Genomic DNA, 12,240 nt, shown 5'->3' with positions numbered 1-12,240 from the left:
TTCTTGGCTGCATGTTTTTTCTGTTCATCACATTGAAGATTTCCTGCCATTCCTTCCTGGCCTGCCAAGTTTCATTAGATAGGTCTGAAACCACTCTGATAGGTTTCCCTTTGTATGTGAGGGCCCTCTTCTGCCTAGCTACTTTCAGAATTCTCTCTTTATATTTATATTTTGCCAGTTTCACTATGATATGTCATGCCGAAGACCAACTCAAATTACGTCTCAAGGGGGTTCTTTGTGCCTCTTGAATTTGAATGTCTATTTCTTTTCCCAGATTTGGGAAATTCTCAGTTATAATTTGGTCTAGTATCCCTTCAGGATCTTTCTCTCTGTCTTCCTCTTCAGGAATTCCTATGATACGAGTAAGCATTTTTTAAATGGATTAAAGAAACTCTGGGCTCAATTATTGAAATGATCTTCTCCTTCATGAACCCCAAGTTGTGCTGGATAAATTTAACAAATCTTCATGGAAGCAACCCAAATGTACATTAATAGATGAATGGATAAAGAAAATATCTGATCTATATATGTGTGTGTGTGCACACACACGCGTGTGTGTATGTATGTGTGTGTGTAATGGAATATTATTCAACTATTTTTAAAAAAGGATGAGATCTTGTCATTTGCAACAACATGGATGGACCTGGAGGGTATAATGCTCAGTGAAATAACTCAGTCAGTGAAAGACAGATATCATATGATGTCACTTATATGTAGAATCTAAAAAAAACAAATGAACAAACAAACAAAAAGCAGAAACAGACCCTTAAGTTCAGAGAACAAACTGATGTTTGCTAGAGGGGAGAGGGCTGAGGAGTTGGGCAAAAAGAATGAAGGGAAGTGAAACATACAGGGTTCCGGTTATGGAAAGAATAAGTCGTGGGGATGAAAGCTACAACATAGGGAATACAGTCAATGGTATCGTAATAATGTTGTATGGTGACAGATGGCAACTTTACTGTGGTGGGCACAGCATAAGGTATAGAGTCTTGAATCACTATGTTGTAACCTGAAACCAATGTAACATAGTGTCAACTATACTTCAACTAAAAAGAAAAAAAGAAAAACAGAAGACAAAAATCCGTAACACATCTCTTTGTCTCAGAACCACATACACAGCCTCCCCAAAGACCAGAAGTGAAAGGTTTAAATTACTATTCTCAGTCGCTCCCTGGGGTGTTCTTATAGTTTAACTGCCATTAGAAAGGACTTAAAAATAACATCAAACAGGAAGTACAGATAAGAAGTTTCTTTTCAGGCTAAATTGATAACATTGCAACAGTCACATTAGTTTACAGAGTGAGTGGGTGGAAGTCTTGGCATGTGCCTACATTTGATTATTTATTGTAACTTGTGATATATGCCAGGACTTTGGCCTCTCAGTTCATAAAATCCTGCTGGTCCACAAAGATGCCAGATGGAAGGCCACAAGGTTCTTATTTTTAAAGCATTCTGGTTAGGTATTGATTTAGGACAAAAATGAGAGAAGTATATACAAAGAGTTTAATTAAAAGTCGTGTAATTCAACTTTGGTTATGATATATGAAGCCCCACTACAAAATCCTGGATTTTGTGGTCATACTTAGGCAGTCCCACACTCCCAGTTCAGCTCATTCATCTCTAGACAGTCCCATGTATTTAAAAGTTCCTCCTTCAGGGATGCCCGGGTGGCTCAGTTGGTTAAGCGTCCAACTCTGGCTCAGGTCATGATCTCATGGTTCATGGGTTTGAGCCCTGTGCCAGGCTCTGCTGAAAGCTCAGAGTCTGGAGCCTGCTTCTGGTTCTCTCTCTATCTCTTTTTCCCTCTCTCTGCCCCTCCTCTGCTTGTGCTCTGCCTCTCTCTCATTAATAAACATAAAAACAATTAAAAATTTCTTCTCTGGCTTTTGAAAGAACAACCCAATTAAATTTAATCCATTTCACTGAATACAGATCCCAAATATTTGAACAATGCTTGCCTGATATTTATGCTTTACTCCTGATCCAATGACCCAATTTCCTACCACTACTCTTCATATGACTTAATTTGGATCTATCTCAGCTTCCTGGACACTCACTCCTAACACACTCCAAGTAGTTCTAGAAACTATCATGATACCCAGAACAGGACACAATACTCTAGGTGTGTTCTGACCAAAGAAAGTAGAATCTGTTTCTAGCCCTTTGTTATGAACTTATAGCTCCCCTTCGTTTATATATATTTTTGTTCATTTAGGTTGAGTTTATTGATTTTCTACCTTAACTTTACATATTTATCTTTTTAATAAATATTCAGTAAAAAAACTCAGTCTTTTTCTCATTTTTCTACATAGATACATCTCTACAGTCTTATACCTATATAATTCATCTTTTTGTACTTGTATAGCTATCCATTTGTTTCTACTAAATTCTATTTCACCAGATTTACCTCAACCTGGATTTTGATTTTTTTGATCTAGCTTATTAGCCATCAAACAAGTTTTGCTCCATCCATGAACTGGATCTGCGTGCATTTATGCCCTCATCTAAGTTGTGGATCCCAATACACAAGGCCCAGAACTGAGCCTTAGATCATAAATAGAAGTGACATTGATCCATTAATGAGCATCATTTGGATGAAGTTATTCAAACAGATACAAATTTACCTAATAGTTATTTTTCCTAGCCCATATGTCTCCAGCTTGCCCAAAAGAAAACTAAGAGATGCTTTTCAAATGCCTTGCTGAAAGCAATATACCCAATGTCTACATCATACTCCCATTTCTAGGAGACTTGGGTCACTATAGCCCAAAAGATTATGATCTTTTATTAAAATTAAGGATTCAACCAAGATGAAGGTTGACTCCCAAGAGGGAAATACATTCAGCACAGCCATGAAACCACCTTTTCAATAGTGTTTTATTTTCCACTCCTGTTTTTATTTGTATGGCTCACCTGGTTGGCATAACCTTTTATCTTTTGCCATTGGCAAAATACTTTGGCAATATACCTACCAGTTACCATTTTACCTAAGAAACTGACTGCCATTCTTTCTGGTCACTCAGAAAAAGAGAGGCTCCATTGCAGACTATCCCAGGCTCTAACCTAAGGACAAAGGCTTCCTGAATTAAATGCCTGCCAACATGTAGACTAACAGAAAAAAAATCTAGGTAATAAGAACTTTAAAACATCAACTTAGTATTTAAATTTAAATCAGCATTAGCTCTTGAGCAGGGGTGGAGGTAGAGCAGGACTGCTGGTTGGCTCAGCCAAGAAGGACAATGAAACGTAACTTCAAGATCCAGAGCAGAGGCTCTGGGTCCTGTAGGATTGAAGATTTGAGCTCTGGTTCCAGTGTGGGTCCTGGATCTGGGATCCTGGGAAACTTCCTTGCTATGCACTTTTGTTTCCCCTTTTATAAAGTAGGGAAAATAATATCTATCTCAGAGTCCTGCCATGATGCTTAAATAGAATTTAAATGTACCAAGGACATGGTACTTAAGAGTTCAATTAGTGTTAGCTATTATAAACCATGCATTCAACAAACTACCTCCTGACTTGATCTTAGCTCCCAAGCAAGGTTACATATGAGGAAAATGGGCTAATTTGTTGTATCTCTATATTGTACATTTTGGTGCCATTTTAGTTATTTAGCTCTAGCTAGATATTAGAAGGTAGATCCCATAAGAGCAGAGATGTTTCCTTACTTTCTTTCATATAGTACCTAAAACACTGGTTTGAATATAGTTGGTGCTTAATTAGTGTTTGTTGAATAAATTAAAAAATGAGCCCAGTTTCCTGTTTGTCCACATTCACTATTTCTTCAGATTGCTTCTGTGCTTCAGAGAGATAAAATGAGAATACATAGCACTGCCAGACACATAGATTCCTACTCAATAAATAGCAGCTATTATTATGTTCATATAATTTCCAGAAGGTTTACTGAGGGGAGATGAAGAGCTATGGACAGATGGAAACAAGATATGGAGCAGATGGGTTTTCCCTACTGTTGGAGCTTTCAGTCTAGTGGGAAGGCAGACAAAAATAATTTAAATAATTAAGTTATTGGATATTATGAGAACACAAAACATGGGGCTCTACCCAGGTCAGAGAAGTAAGCAAGCCTGTTCTGACAAACTAACTTTTAAATGGAGACCTAAAAGATGAGTAGAAATTAGACAAGAGGAGGAAGTGACAGAGAAACAGACTCTGGATATAGAATCAGCTTATGCAAAGCCCCTGATGTATGCAAAGTCTTGGTTTTCTGGGAAAAACAGAGAGAAGCCAGTTGAAAGGTGTGAGCATGAGGAAGAATGATGAACTATAAGACCAGACATCTGGCCTGGGACAGGACTATTCAAGACCTTGTTGGCCATGCTAAGAATTTATCTGAGAGGCCAAGAAGGCTTTGAATGGTTTGGAGAGCAAAGACCTAATAAATCAGATAAGACTTCTTATTAATTCTGGCTCCTATGGAGAATTGAGGATACACTCATGTACATCCCTTGCCTGTAGCCCAGAAAAGCCAGTGAGAAGACCAAGGAGTAGGGGTTGAAGGTTTGCCATAGCTGGTGGTGTCTAAGGCACATGCCAAGGGCCTCTGTCAGGACATTAAGAAGCATTATTTCTGATTGGCCAAATTAGCTACTGATGCAAGAAGACCAATTTTGTCTTCCTGTGAGGAATTCTAACTGTCAAAGAAAAAAAATGGAAAAGGATAGACAATAAGATTGCTTTGTCCCTGTTATGCCCATCAATGTATTATTTGCATTCTCTCAGATGCCAAAAGTAAAAATAGGCAGGAAAAAGCTGTCTAATTTGTCTTTCTCCCAGAACACAAAGGACATTCATATATCAACCTTTTTCCTCCCCACAACACAAAGAGGTGGGAAGGCAGATATTTTTATCTCTTATCTCATCCTACTCTCCTCTCTACGCCATTCATTTTGTAGATGGAAAACCTAACTCACTGACAAACTAAGTGACCATCAAAGATTATTGTCAGGGATAAAACTAGGATGAAAAACTAGCCATATGCATATTAGACACCAAACGTGTTGGACAGGCAAGAGCTCTCTCTTACAAAAGCATTCTCTTTCAATGTATGTTACCCAGAAATGAATGGTAGGTAGAAGGGATCAACTCAGTTCTTCCCATTTTGCACAGAAAAGCTATCCTCAGTTCCAGTCTATATTCATCTGCTTATTGGTCATCTGAACCTGGATGCTTCATAAATGCCTCCAACTCATTATACCTAAAACTGAAATCACTATCACCCCCATCCTGCCACCTGATCCTATTCCTTTTTCTGCATTTCTTGCCTCAATATTGTTTTTCTTCCAATCATCCACTTCTTTCCCCACTCCAATCCTCACATTCCATTAATCAGAATGTTTTAGACATTTGCTTCCCAAATAGATCATTTCTCCCAACTCACCCCCATTTCTTTTGGTTTTGCTTTTGCCACCTTAAATCTGGATGACTACAGTAGCCTGGACTATTCTCTTGTCCAGAGTCCAGTGCCTCCCTACCCCCACTCCGCCCTCTTCTCTGCTACTACCCAAAATGTAGATCCATGGCTCCATGAATAATGTAATAAGTCCTCCATTGGCCAACTCCCACCAAACACTTGCATGAAAAATCAAGCCTTAACAATGTACCGCAGTCTCTGCATGATATCTCTTGGATATAATCATCTGGAATTCACCAAATGACTTGCTGGTCCCCAGCACATAATCCAGCTCTTCATTACCTCTGGCCTCATCTCGTCCTCCTCCAGGCCAACTCTGCCTCCCACCCACCTCAGAGCTCCTCTAACCCACCATAGTGCATTCCTGCTCAGCACTTTTGCACTGGCTATTCTCTCTGTCTGGAATTCTCTTCCCTCAGATATTGGCATGGCTAGTCCCTCCCCTTCTTCAAGACTACTCAAAGATCACCTTCTCAATGAAGTATCCTCTTGCTGCCCTATTTCAGTTTGCACACTGGCTGTATATTTTACCTGTTACACTCATTGTTTATTGCCCCCACTGAGCACCCCCCAGCCCTGCCTCTAGCATGTAAGGTCCAAGAGGCACGGATCTTTGTCTTGCTGTGTTCATTGATGTCTCTTAGACACCTAAAGTAGTACCTGATAAAGAGTAGGCCCCAAATAAATTTTTGTTGAATAAATTGAATGCATAGATGCACATGTTATCACATGTCTGTTTTCAAGTTCTTCTCTACATCTGAAATACCCTAGTACATCTTATTCCCCCTCATCTACAATCTCTCTGACACTTTCTTACTTCATACAGTTCTTGTTCTACTTGTTGGTCTCCCCCACTTCTTAGGTCAGGAGATACCTCTGAGATTCTTTTTCTAAGCTTATCTCCATACATACCAGAAAACAAAAGACATTTAATAAATACTTCTTGAACGCTGACCTGAATAGTGTTGTATTTCAGGCAAAGGGCTGAAACACATGAATCAAATACAAACTCTGATCATAGTTACAAAGAAGGGCTCATTCCAGAGCCATATATCACCTTTGTTCCATACATCCTTTGTTTAAAATTTTTTATGCTTATTTATTTTTGAGGGGGGGAGAGACAGATTCTGAGTGGGGGAAATGCAGAGAGAGAGGGAGACACAGAATCTGAAGCAGGCCCCAGGCTCTGAGCTGTCAGCACAGAGCCCATCATCACAGGAACTGTGAGATCCCGACGTAAGCTGAAGTCAGACACTTAACTGACTGAGCCACCCAAGTACCCCGAGAGATCCTGTTGTTTAAAATGGAAGGTACTGGTATACCAATTTAGATAACTGGTTGAGAAAGGTGCTGCAAATTCTATTTTGCCAGGATTTCAGAAAATATAATTTGGTCTTGAATAGCTGGTCTTGGACCAGATGGTTTGTACATTCTGATTTTTAGAATTGGGGATGCTCCCTGACTAAAAATAAATTAAGGGAAGATGCAGAGTGGAATCACTTATTATATTTAGGACATTGTGCCAGCAATTTTACATATTTTAATTCATCTTATCCTTACAACAAACTTGCAAAGGATATAGTATTATCTATATTTTACAGAGGAGGAAGTTGGGGTTCTAAGAATTAAATACTCTCCAAGGTCACACAAGTGCGTGGCATGACTAGAATTTGATCCAAATTTCCTGCAGAACAAAATCCCAGCCCTATACCCAGTACTAGGTTGCCTTCCACTATGTGGGAATATTATTCTCAAGATCATCTTTCCATACATTGTGAACTCACAGACTTCTTTTATTGTCCTAGCGTCTGTGGCGTTTTGTTCTTTTACTACCTTGAACACAACGTGGGATGCTTACTCATTCCTTCAAAGTTCAGATGCTGTAGAAGCATGGAATCTAATCAAATTTAGTGCTGGCCTGCAAACATCACACAGATGCCAAGCAAATCACAGGCCTGCTTTGGAGAGGTGTCCCTTTCAATGACCTGCCGGGAAAGACCCACCTACACCTTTCACAGCATGAGCTGAATGGCCAGAATTAGATATTTCATCTGACCTGATTTGATTATGAAGGGCAGTTCCATAATCCTGGATCTGAACTTTTTCATTTCCTGCTCAAGAGTTTCTAATTTTCCTAGGCAAAAACAAAACAAGAGGAGCACCTGAGTGGCTCAGTTGGGTAAGCGTCCAACTCTTGATTTCAGCTCAGGTCATGATCTCATGGTTTGTGGGGTCAAGCCCCACATCAGGCTCTGCACTGACAGCATAAACCCTGCTTGGGATTCTCTGTTTCCCTTTGCTAAAAATATATATATATAAATAAACACTTTTTTAAATATACTTAACAAAAAACAGGAAAAACAAGGGAAGGAGCAGTCAGGGAAGGAGGGGGAGGTACCAGAGATGTAGTTTGCTGTATTACACCTTGAACAGATAGAACATATGTTGTGCTTCCCCATCAGGACTGAACAAGGAACAGTCCAGTTAAAAGCACCCTTTAAGGGAGATTTTTTTGGAACAGCAGACTTGTCAAAGCACTCAGAAGTCTATTCTAAAGTAAAAAAATTATGTTCAAGTCTGTTACGACCATCTCTTCTCATGAGATGAAGGGGAGGGGAGCAAAGGGCGGTCATAGAACATGAGACCATATTGATGAACGATTACTCGGTCCACTGACTTAATTCCAACCATGAAAACCATCAGTTGAGACATTTCATAATCCAAAAGCTTAGCTTCGTAAGAAGTAGAAAGGTGGCAATGTACGCAGCCCCCAAGGTCAAAAGTGGAAAAAGCATGGTCAGGAGAGGCTGACAGGCCTCCAGAAGGCCCAAGGTCCCCTTAGGACCTATTGGCTGCTCCAAAGACAAGGGTGAATAGAGCTCAGTCTATAACCAGGGAATGATCAATCTATCAATCTACTCAGTACTGTTGATAGTTTCTAGTTTGCTGCCCCGCCATTTGTCTCTGTCACCAGTGAACTTTGGAATAAAATGTTCATTCGATTTTATGGTCAGGAGAGGCCTTACAGATTAATCTTCTCCACCCTCTCATTTTACTGCTGAAGCTTCTCAGCCATAGATGGATTGAAGGAATTCAACTTTTCAACTTTTATTTGAATATGAAGTACTATAACGGAAAACATATTCTGGATTTTTCAGGGCCGTGCTGAATTTGCATACTGTCTGACTGTCCTCATGCATATGCCTGTATCTGTCAGAGAAAGTGTTCCAGTTTGAGTTTGGGAGAAATACGATCACCTTCCAGCTCAGCAAATACTGTTCAGAAAATCTGGTTTGGCTTTTGCATCTAGGCTGAAGTACACATGCTGGCAAAGGAAAGAGAATAGGAACGCATTCTACTCCTTTCTTTGCTCATTTCTTTTTTTTAGCTTTCATAGAAATATGTGCTTTGGGGGAGGCACTGTGAGCATATAAAGCTCACAGTTGTGAGCTTGAGCTATTGACAAAGGGAACAATAGAAGGAAACACAGATAAGTAAGGAGGAAAAAGAACTATATGTATGTGGAACAAAATGAATTAGAATTTAGTAGGTCAAATAGAATGTTCAGGAGCCTAACAGCTTAGGAATGCTCTTTAAAAAACTGATTTCAATACATGAGGCCCATGTAGCTAAACTGGTAGAAGTTAGGGGGCAGGAGACTGAGTGTGAGAGATGCCAGGAAGCAAGCGGGAGGGGCGCACTGCAGCTGGGAGAAGGGGTCTATAACCTTAAGCTTCACCCCAAGGGAGAAAGATGTGTGGGGTGAGCTACAGAGCCGCCCCCCCCTCCTAGAAGCTGCTCCCTCCACGCAGAGTAGGAGAGAGTTCCTCAGAGCTTCCCCTCTGGTCAAAAAGCCTAAGGTGAAGAAAATGGGAAGGACGCCTCAGGAGCCCTCTTTGTGGAAGGAAAGGAAAATCCATGAAAAAACCCAGGAAACTTAAGAAAACAGAAAAGTGAGCCTTTGTCTTGGGCAGAGCTCTTTGCACTAAATAGAAACAACCGCTAAATTGGCAGCACTGCCTTTCTCCTTCCTTATTCTCCCTCGCACAGTGCCTAACTGTGCAAACATCCGGATTCTAAAAGGATATTAAATATTGGTTGATGGAGTGTCTACATCCAGGAGCGGCCCAGGAATGTTGACACAGGTTGCCTGAGAATCTCTTTAACTCTCAAAGCACTGGGAGTCAAAGATTCCTCAGCTAAAGAAAATAATCAGAACCTCTGGACATTTCCTAAAATACAATATTTGATGATGACGTTTAAACAGTGATTTGAGGATGGGCTTTTTTTTTTTTTCCCATAGACACCATAAGAGACAAAACTTTTTATTGCTAGTTGAGGCAAGATCTTTTTCTCTTTGCATTAACTTCCTTTTCTCTATTTGAACAATCTTTTTATTGTTTCCCTACATGAACAATCTCTTTTTAGGGGTGTTTTGGGGGTCCTGGTTGGCTCACTTGGAAGAGCATGCGCCTCTTGATCTAGGGGTCATGAGTTTGAATCCCACACTGGGCATAGAGATTACTTAAAAAAAGAAAAAGAAATGTGTGTTAGTAGAGCCTATTTACATAGTGAGCTTGCTCACCACTTAAACTTTGCCTCCTGATAGTACCTTTCTCTCACAGAACTGTTCATCTTTATCATGTACTTAACAACTTTTTAAAAAAGAAGTGAAGGCTGCCTCTTCCCTTTTACAGAAAGCAATGAGAACTGAACCGCTCCAGGAGCTGTGATGGCAGAACGGAGGGCTGGAGAAGATACTAAGCTCCAGAGCCAATAAACTTGAGTTTGTACATTGAGATTCGGCCGGTGCATCAGGTGTCTCCGTGTCACATCTTCTGAAGAGGGGCCATGGCGCACCTGGCTTGTTTGGTTCCTGTTGCTTTTGTATTTACTTTCCCATTAGAGGCTCTATACAAAGGGAGGGGAAATTATGACTCTCCTGGTTGTGTGTGTATGTGCATTATTGTTGTTGTTTGCTATAGACTAAATTACCATTGTTGTTTGTGTTCCTCTCCCCAAATAGCTAGATCAAGCTACGCGACAAGCAACTTCATATACTTAACATCTTTAGAACCCAAGCATGTAGCAAAATGCCTATTATAGAGTAGGAAATGGATGGATCGCTTTTTAAAGGAATCAGGGAAGGAATGAATCCTCTGTTTCTGACTGAACTTTTTTGAAGCCCCGATGTACTACCAGTAGAGGCTGGGAAACTCTTCTCCACGTAGCTATCCAACCTGCTATTGTTTAATTTGGGTGGCGGCCTATTTATCACACTCTGGGTATACACTGGAATGTAAGCCAGGGTATTTTGCTTCCACTGTATATTTTGGGCTCTAAGCATTCGCCGTATAACATTTCAGTCCTTTCTTGTCTCTCTGACCCCTCCAGGACAGAACATTATTCCATCCTGTGAGCAGCAGCTGCGTGGATTGCAACCCCGCAGAGAAGAAGATTTTCATGGCCAGATGTGACCCTCTATCTGAGACGCAGCAGTGGATTTTTGAACATCTTAATATGACTGTTTTAGAAAAATTTAACCACCATGCCAGCTCCTAGGAAGAAGGAGGAAAGAATGAGTGATTACCTACGGATTATAAAAACTCAATTTTAGCCAGCATCTGGGTCGAAGGAGTCAGGAATAACATTTCCTAGATCCAGGAAGCCTGGTTTGAAGATTTGTAAATGCCATGTCAAAGTAGGTTGTCCTGCAGAAATTCCTGCATCTGAAGAACTTGGCCAAGAACCTCACCAGCTGCATCTGAGAACTCGAGACTAGCAGTGCCCTTGCTGGCCAAGGGCAAAGATTATTTAAGGACTTTTCGAAACAACTGCTGAGTTAATAAATCCTAGCATTTCTCAGGTCAAATCCTGCAGTAGTGAGTAGCTATGAATGGATCCTATTAACTGGGTGGGAGGGGGGCGGAAATAGAGTGCATGACTGCTCTGCAAAGCTGAGGAGACCGCAGGTCTAGAACTAGCCACGCTTAAGGGGTGAGCCGTACTCTTCGGGGCCATTCTCCGACTAAGAATGGGTTAAGCAGGTTTAACCCATCAAAGTGCTGCAGATGATTTTAGAGTGCTCATACCATTCTGTTCTCTTGTTTTATTTTTAAACGAGGGTGCGCTGTCTAATGGAAGACATAAATTACATAATGAAACGAACTTCCAATGTTGACGTTCTTTCATTTACATTTGCCATTTTCCTTTTTAGAGCAGAGGTAACTTATTGTTCATGAAACTCACGCTCACCAAATTAGCTGAAGTTCTAATTCAGTGCCCTTGTATGAATCCCATTTCAAAACAAAACAAAATCTATGCTACCAAGTGACTCCAAAGAGAAAGATTTCACAGAAGCAGCAAAACCGTGCAAGGCTGAGGAGAGGGATTTCCCTAGGAAGTCGATTTTTACTTTTCTATTACTTTTAGAATTTTAAAAGTCTGATGTTTGTCCAGTCATAATTTTTATTAAGGAAGGAAATGGAGTGAGGTTGATGTAATTTGTTGAGGAGATTCTTAAATCCAAATAAATCTACACTCCAAGTGATGTGCGAAAATGGCTTGGTTCCCTTCAATTCTGTGTGGTCGGTGCTGGGGACACAGAAGTGGTTTTATTTGTTTTGTTTCAGGGTTTTTTTTTTTTTACTTGTTTGTTTTATATTACTGATATTAATGATGTTTTTTGTTTCCCTTGGAAGCTCACAGACGGAATTTCCATCAATAAAGTGCTTCTGACACCACTTTCTGTTAATGGGGCAATACTTTAGGGGTGAAGAGAGGAATGATTACATAACTAATTGCAACATTTA

General features: G+C 40.3%; 1 protein-coding gene across 1 annotated transcript in view; it reads left to right on the top strand.

The window, feature by feature from the left end:
* Window positions 1-11,988, top strand: part of GALNTL6 (polypeptide N-acetylgalactosaminyltransferase like 6) — a 1,123,375-nt gene extending 1,111,387 nt beyond the window's left edge. The window contains exon 13 of the mRNA XM_029938762.1: window positions 10,823-11,988. Coding sequence (XP_029794622.1) covers window positions 10,823-10,990 — 168 coding nt within the window. The 3' untranslated portion in view covers window positions 10,991-11,988. The remainder of the gene's footprint in view (window positions 1-10,822) is intronic.
* Window positions 11,989-12,240: the final 252 nt, after the last annotated feature.

This window comes from Suricata suricatta, chromosome 1 (genome assembly GCF_006229205.1).
Source record: "Suricata suricatta isolate VVHF042 chromosome 1, meerkat_22Aug2017_6uvM2_HiC, whole genome shotgun sequence".
Classification (NCBI taxonomy): Eukaryota; Metazoa; Chordata; class Mammalia; order Carnivora; family Herpestidae; genus Suricata; species Suricata suricatta.
Note: the sequence above shows the minus strand (reverse complement) of the source record. Positions and strands in the feature narration are given on the sequence as shown.